General features: G+C 34.3%; 2 protein-coding genes across 2 annotated transcripts; one reads left to right on the forward strand and one right to left on the reverse strand.

The window, feature by feature from the left end:
* Window positions 1-404: 404 nt before the first annotated feature.
* Window positions 405-4,248, reverse strand: LOC125651885 (uncharacterized). The gene is made up of 4 exons (XM_048880725.2): window positions 3,997-4,248; window positions 1,951-2,704; window positions 1,686-1,872; window positions 405-1,193 (listed from the first exon to the last, which is right to left on the reverse strand). Exons 1-4 carry the CDS (start codon window positions 4,174-4,176, stop codon window positions 500-502), a joined length of 1,815 nt encoding a protein of 604 aa, XP_048736682.2. The 5' UTR covers window positions 4,177-4,248; the 3' UTR covers window positions 405-499.
* Window positions 4,119-7,827, forward strand: LOC125651886 (GPN-loop GTPase 2-like). Its single transcript, XM_048880726.2, has 3 exons — window positions 4,119-5,144; window positions 5,384-5,482; window positions 7,445-7,827. Exons 1-3 carry the CDS (start codon window positions 4,539-4,541, stop codon window positions 7,637-7,639), a joined length of 900 nt encoding a protein of 299 aa, XP_048736683.2. The 5' UTR covers window positions 4,119-4,538; the 3' UTR covers window positions 7,640-7,827.
* The last annotated feature ends 690 nt before the right edge of the window (window positions 7,828-8,517 follow it).

Consider the following 8,517-nt stretch of genomic DNA (forward strand, 5'->3'; position numbering starts at 1 on the left):
TCTCCCGACACTGAAGGATGCCTACTACTAAACAGGACCCTCAACGAGCGCGCAAACTCCCTAGTCTCCCGACACTGAAGGATGCCTACTACTAAACAGGACCCTCAACCAGCGTGCAAACTCCCGAGTCTCCCGACACTGAAGGATGCCTACTACTAAACAGGACCCTCAACCAGCGTGCAAACTCCCGAGTCTCCCAACACTGAAGGATGCCTACTACTAAACAGGACCCTCAACCAGCGTGCAAACTCCCGAGTCTCCCAACACTGAAGGATGCCTGCTACTAAACAAAATTATGAGGTAACTTTCAAACGTTGAATGGTGTGAAGCAGAGGAGACTTGAGGCTCCATTTGGATGCACCATATTACATCTCATCATTAATTATCATTATTGAATAATAACTTTTTAAATAAGTATTATACACATACATAAGACATCAACAAAGGCTAAACAGGATTTGGAATTTCTTTGCTAACTATAGTGCATGTTTTAATACATTTACTGTTCATACAGTTCTTCTACTTTCTCTATCAAATGAATCAAAACTGTAGGATTGTATTGAATGATACTAGAGTCTTTGTATTTCTCCATCTTCAATCTAACCCTGATCAATACAGCCATTGTTTGATCCAAACACATGCTGACATTATCTAGTGGCAAATCACAACTTTTTGAATGATTAATTTTGTCTTTTATAAGTTCTGAATCTTTATTTTGATAATCCTTGTCACAATCTGATTTTTTTGTGCTATCTTCTAATAACTCCTCCTCTTCTTCCTGCTCATCGTCCTCCTCATCTTCATCATCATCATACTGTTGTAACAATGACAACCCATGGGACATATTGGATTCCAAATCAGAATGTATTTCATTCACAGATGCGGATGTCTTTTCTTCATCGGAGTTTAATTCCTTTTCTATGTTTAAGCTTTCCTTTGATTCATTTCTAACCTTCAATGAAGTGGCTGACCTGTATTCAGAATGTGTGTTAACAAATTCTGTCCATTCAGAGAAGACTACCCTGAGGTATTGAGTAAAATAAGACAGAAAACATGTCTCTGGGGAGACCAGGAGATCCACAATCAGGGTGTCATCGAATCCTGTGTTGTCCAAAAACAGTAAGAATTGCTGGTGAGGTTGTATTTTATTCAATGCGTCCTGAGTAGAACCAAAATCTTTCTGATTTTGTGACCTGTAAAACAATGAATCAATGTACTCTGATATACTGTATAGTATAATTAATGTAACCTGTAAAACAAGGAATCAATGTACTCTGATATACTGTAAAGTATTAATGTAACCTGTAAAACAAGGAATCAATGTACTCTGATATACTGTAAAGTATTAATGTAACCTGTAAAACAAGGAATCGATGTACTCTGATATACTGAAAAGTATAATTAATGTAACCTGTAAAACAATGAATCAATGTACTCTGATATACTGTAAATTCATTAACTTTCATTTCGGTAAGTTTGTTTGTTTAAAACAAGAGTGAAGAAACTACACCCAAAAAACCATGAAATAAAGTTTTTATTGCATTTCACAAAATTAGACCCATGAAAATGTGCAGTTGTGCAGTACTCAGTGTTACATATATATCTCGTGATTACATTTCACTTTCAACGGAAGAAACTTTTCTTTTATTTGTTTGAATGCTTGTTTAATTTCACATTACACATACCTGGCTTTTCCTTCCATGTATATCTCCAAAAGAGTCATCAAAATATTGATCCATCCATCATCTTGCTCGGAGTAAACACGAGGAACCCACAAAAAGGAACTCAGAGCAATAGTTCTACCCATCCAAGTATCCAGTGACGTTAATGTTTCAAAAACTGATGACAAATTATCATTGGTTGGATCCAAACCTACAAAACAGGAAATTACTTACAAACAGTCCCACTGATCAAAAGATAGATTTCTGCACATTTGCCAGAGGAACTCACCTAGCTTTGGTATAACTGAGACAAGTTTGATGCAGATATTTGCCACTGTTCTGAGGATTGAATAGCCCTGTTGATTGTTTGAATTTACTGTTAACTCTCCTCCAAATCCATCTTTAAAGTCACATGAAAATTCTTCAAACCATTCTGGAGAGAAGCAGCCCACAAAGGCTTTTCCAAGTTGAACACTTAGATCCTTCAATTCAGTCCCAAATTCTGAAATAACACCTATGTTTCTTACCACAGTATAAATTAATTTCAACACAGCTCTAAATGTCATCTTATTTTCAAGAATCTTGGGTTTTATCTTAGATATCAAGTTCAAAACCGGTTTCAAGAATTCAATAAGATTTTCTTGTTTGCTGTTGGCACATCTTTTAATGATTCTTTTCCAAAGCTGAAGAAATTGACAGTGCATGACAACCTTGTCCGATGTCTTCTTGGTAAGAAAAGAAGAATCTTCACGTCCAGGGACTATAAGAGAGTCCATGAGACATACTTCACATAACCGCATCCATTGCTTTCCCATCACTGTCACAAGCTGCAGCCAGTTCTTTTCAACCACTGTCTGAGTTAACTGGTGTCCCAAAAAATCAAGGAGGCTCACTCTATATTCATACTGAATATTGAACATCGATGAGATCATGTCGCTGAACAATGGAACAAAATCTGTATCTTCAAACTGATTTATGGCATCTCCCAAAGTCCTGGCAGCTGAATAACGTATGAAAGGGTCATCGTCTAAGAGTGCCTCTTTCTATATTAAAAGAAAAATGACATTCAAACAAGTCTGAGGGAAAACGTAAGAGGTTGAGTAGTGAACAACGTTACAAGGCTGAAGACTTCACGCTTACTTTACCACTCTCCTAGCTCCGGTATCGGGTTCGTTCGCCCTCTCTACATGTTCGCGTCCGTCCGTTCGCCCAGAGTCCGTTCGCCATAATTCTCGTTCGCCCTTTTCCTCGTTCGCCCTATATCCCGTTCGACATATATATATATATATAGTATATATTAAGCTTTTTTTTTTATTTTTTAAGACATTTATTACGTATCGATTTTTTTTTTCGCAATTAACAATTTTAAGTTTTTTAAATAAATAGACTGGTATTTTAATTCTGATTGTAGTGTTTATAAAAGACATAATTAGTTTAAATGTATGTTATTTTTAATACTGTAATTTGGGGAATCAGCTCCTTTGTTTTCTTAACGATTCGCGATGTTTTGAAAGCAATATTGAAGACATTGAGACGTTAATAGGCCCATTATGGATATGAGCACTGGTTTTATCTTTGAAGAATTTTTTGATTTTCAACTACAAACCAGTCCTTTGATCCACACAGAACTGAATTAAATGGGATAGAATAGAACAATAAAGCTTCAATTTCATGTCAGCTTGTGTATATAAGAATGAACATGGCTCTGATGATAAATCATAAATTAACAGTTACAAAAATTCATTAAAATTTTTAATTACCAAGTATTATACCTTCATACTCCAAAATACCAAATATATCATACATGTATATCAAGCAATAAAATATAAATAATGTTTATGAATGACTAAAAAATTGGGAAAATTATTTCTAATAGCCTTTAATCAAATGTATTTTTATTCATATTCAGGAATATATCTTACAAAATTTAATATAAAACCTTCAAATGTCGTAAATTTCTGTTAGTCAGGTATTTGGTATGACAGGTCATTAGTAAGACCCGTTGCATACGTGAAAAATACTTTTTTTGTTCATCTATAGAAAAATATGTATAGAAAAATGAAGAATTCCTATGTTTCAGACATTCAACTTAATAAGAGGGCGAACGGACCATGGGCGAACAAGTTTTAGGGCGATCGGACTCTGGGCGAACGGGAATAAGGGCGAACGGCGTCATGGGCGAACGCGTTTTAGGGCGAACGAACATACATTCCCTAGCTCCCCCCCCCTTTCTTTAATACCTCACAACTATATTCATATTCAAACACATGAAGTTATTGAATGAAAGAAGCTTGTTTAGTAGCATGCATGCAAATAATATAAAAAAAGATCTCACCATAACATACACAATCTGACTCTGACTTCCAAAACTGGCTGACGTTTCAAACTTCTTTGCGAGTTTGCATTGTTTACCAGCACTGTTAATGCATTTCAATTTATCTTTTTTATTCATCCGATTGTTTTGCAATTTCCAGTACTTAAGGAAATCCAAAAATTCTTCTTCAATTTCATGCATGATACAAAGGCATCATACTATCTATTCGACTACTGTCATACAGCTACTTTCAATTTGAAAACACGTGTTCTTATTTACTTCCGGAGAGATCACCTCAGATATCACTGGCTTGATTTTAAAATGAAAATACTTTAGATGTATTAACTTTGTACATAGTGATAAAAAAAAGATATACTTTAAAAGAAAGAACAACGAGCATTAAAATGTCAAAAGTTTATATTAAAAAATGTCCGGAAACTCTTCTCGCTTGAGGTTTTAAAATTAACTTCTACTTTCGCTTTTGTGAGAGAAAAAAGGAAGAAAAGAAGTTGTGATTGCTCATAATGTTGTAAACTAATTTCTGACGTAGTCCCTGCAACGGAATGTTTGGACAAGTGGTTATTGGGCCCCCAGGATCTGGGAAAACCACTTATTGTCATGGTATGTCGGAATTCTTGACCGCTTTTGGAAGAGAGGTGTCTGTTATCAACCTCGATCCCGCCAACGACCATCTACCCTACAAATGTGATGTTGATATATCAACATTAATAACTCTCTCTGATGTAATGGATGCCACAAAACTTGGACCAAATGGTGGTCTTATCTACTGCATGGAATACTTAGAGAAAAACATTGACTGGCTTCAGAATGAGTTAGCAAAGCTAAAGAACAAGTACTTGCTGTTTGATTTTCCAGGACAAGTTGAACTCTATACACATCACAAATGTGTTCGCAACATTCTGGCTCAGTTGCAAAGGTGGGACTATCGCCTTGTGTCCGTGCATCTTGTTGACTCGCATTATTGTAGTGATTCAGCGAAGTTCATCTCCGTTTTGTTGACGTCATTGTCTACAATGTTACAGTTAGAACTTCCACACGTTAATGTGCTGTCAAAGTGTGACTTAATAGAGCAGTTTGGGAAGCTTTCATTTAATCTAGATTTTTATACAGATGTTTTGGATCTTGGATACATATTGGATGAAATTGAAGTTAGTAATCAATATAGTTTGAAATTTTAGTGCTTTAATATTTGGCGTAGTTTCATTTAACAAAAATTAAGTGTATCAATTATATGGATAGAATTTTTTTTGTTTTTATTTTTGGCGAATTGTTTTTATCCGCCAAAAATAATCAACATATCTGGAGCGCCAAATTTACTTGATCATGTGGATATATGCAATATTGATTATTCTTTAATCTGAAATTGAATGACTTGGTTTTTTTATAGTCTGACAAATCACTGCAGAAGTATAAGAAGTTGAATTCAGCCCTGGTAGACCTGGTTCAAGATTACAGTCTCGTTTCATTTGTTCCACTCAATGTAGAGGTAGGGTACATAAATTCAACATTTAATACATTGCAACTTCCTTTGGCTCATGTATGTAGGAAATATAGTGTTCCAATAGAGTCATTTGTGAAAGTGCAATTATAATGTGAATGTCACAGAACACACCATCACAACTTTTGTGTGACAGAGCAGTAGCATTTTAAAAACAGAGCGCTACAGTATGACTTGCTATTGCACTTTTGCAAATGTCCCTATTGGGACAACATAAGGTAATGCTTATGAATCTGAAATATATATGTTGAAGTCATTAAGAAAAACCCAAAAATTCTTAGTTGTGTAAAGTTCCCTCCCCAAAGAGAAATAGGTGATTCTGATTGTAAAGAGATAGTGGTAATGTAAATATAGAAATAATGACATTTTAAAAGTATGAGATATTTCTATTTTAGAAAATTTATATCCCCCCATATTAAATATTATGGGGGGGGGTATTGTTTTTGCCTGTCTGTCCAAAACTTTAACCTTGCTCATAACTTTTGAATGGTAAGTGATAGGGCTCTCATATTTCATCATGTGCATTCCTTGTTATGGCAAGGTCTTTGTATTGGTATTAAAATGTTTGACCTTGTTACCTTGGATTTTGACCTACTTTTAAGAAAATTTTACATATTATATCCTGAACCATCTAAGATATGGCTTTCATAATTTGAGTACAGATTTCAAATTCTTATAACAAGACTTTTTATTTAATACCATGATCTTTGACCTTGGCACTAGAGTCTGACCCAAATTTAAAACTCTAACCAAAACTATAAGCTTGCTCATAAATTTTGAATTGAGAGTGATAGGACTCTTATATTTCATTAGCTGCAATAATGTAGCCCTCTCTGATTTTTTTTTTTTTTTTTTTTTTTTGGGAGAGTGCACAGAGTTTATTATCGGTTATTCATAAAATTATTTTGCACCATTACGGAGATCCTATGGAATTGTAGCCCTATCCTGAAAACGGCAGAATAAAAAAAATTGGATAGGGCTACATTATTGCAGCTAATATTTCATATGTGTATTCATTTCGACAACACTTTTTTTTTTTTTTGTTCTTGGCATCAAAGTTTTTAACTTGTGTCCTTGACCATTGAGTATGACCTACTTTTAAGAAAATATCTCAAATTATTTAAGGTAGGGCTTTAATATATGTGTATATAGATTCCTTATAACAAGACTTTTTATTTGGTACCATGATCTTGACCTTGGAGTTCGACCCAAATTTTAAGACTTTAACCAAAACTTTAACCTTGCTCTCCTGAATGGTGAGTGATAGGACATTCATACAATTGCCATGTATTTCAAATGTGCATTCCTTGTGAAAATACCTTCCTTTGGTACCAAAATGTTTTGATCTTAGGACTTTGACCTTAGAGTATGACCTACCTATAAGAAAAGTAAACGCAGGCAATATTTCCTGAATTATGAATTAATTGTTAATAAATTTGAACACTTATAGTGGTACATGAATAGATTAAACAGTATTAAATGATCCTACAAGTGTTTGGCACTATTGAAATCATTATACATGTACATAATTTATTATGTCCACTGGGAAAAAATATGAGATAGGAGAAAAAATTTAAACCATTGACAGATATGCTGGTGAATTTCAGAATGGTTTTTCACAAATGTCTTTTTTAAGAGTTTAAGAAATTTATATAACAAGACAAGTAAAAATTTGATGATTGTGTACCATTTGATGACATTTCCACCCTGTCAGAGTTTGAGTGTGTGTGGTTGTATCATACCTTTGTTAATTGTCCATGTTGATTTCTTTTCAATCTAATTAAAATTAGATCCTATGATCCGCTCATCTAGACTACTATGTGAAGCGATAGTAGATGAGCGGATCATAGGATCTAATTTTAATTAGATTGGGTTTCCTTTAGACATGCTTTACTTCAAAATTCTATGAATTTTATAATTACAATGTAAAACATTAATTATTTTCAACAGGACAAAGAATCAATGTTGAGAGTTATGAAGCAGGTGGACAAAGCAAATGGTTACGTGTTTGGAGATTTGGAGGAAAGAGACGTTCAATCCATGATGTCATGTGCAGTTCAAGCCGAGTTCGAATACGAGAAAATCAAAGATGTTCGAGAAAAATACATGGACACTGAAACAGGAGACATTGATATTGACACTTAATGGAAGTGAAACGAGTACACTGTTGACCATAATGTAATCAGTACTCAGTTACCTGTTCAGTGCAGAACAGTTTTAAGTTTTTGCAATGGGGTTTGATGAATAGAATGAAGAACTTCCACTTAAATCTATTGATAAAAGTGAGCACAATTTATTTGAAGGTATGGTTGATTAAACAAGGAGTTGACTCAGTCTTGTTTGCATTTGTGTTTAAAGTGGTATTACTGATCTAATCATTACACAAACTGATCTCCCATGAAAGTATTCTGATTCTTAGGCCCCTGGAATCGAAGATTTGGGGGCATAAAGGTCTGTCTGTGGCAAAAAACTTTAACCTTGGTCATATCTCTCACACCATAAGAGGTAGACCTTTCATATTTATTTTGTGTATTCCTTGTGGCAAGATCTTTCCATTCACACCAAAATCTTTGATCTGGTGACCTTTATATTGACTTGTGACCTACTCTTAGAAAATTGCAATATAAGCCATATTTTTCAAATTGTAAGAGGTGCTGTTTTTATATTTTTTATATATGCATTTTTTTTATGAGAAGACCTTTCCAACAATACCAGATTTGTTGAACTTGTGACCTTGACATTAACCTAATTTTGGGAAAGTCTTACAATTCCACTTTGTTGTAATCTGGGGGCGTAACACATCTTGTTTAGAATTTTAAATCAAAATGATAAAATTGAAAATATCAAAGACTGCGAAAACATTTTTTTTATTTGCAGAAGAGCCCTTGTAAGGGTCCTGAACTATGAAATCACATTTGTAATTGTGGTTGTATGGATACCCTGTAATTTTTTTTACTGTAGCCTCTTCACAATGTTAACATTACTATATATTGACATGGAATGTTACGGCTCTCATGATGTGT

Source organism: Ostrea edulis, chromosome 5, assembly GCF_947568905.1.
Source record: "Ostrea edulis chromosome 5, xbOstEdul1.1, whole genome shotgun sequence".
Taxonomy (NCBI): Eukaryota; Metazoa; Mollusca; class Bivalvia; order Ostreida; family Ostreidae; genus Ostrea; species Ostrea edulis.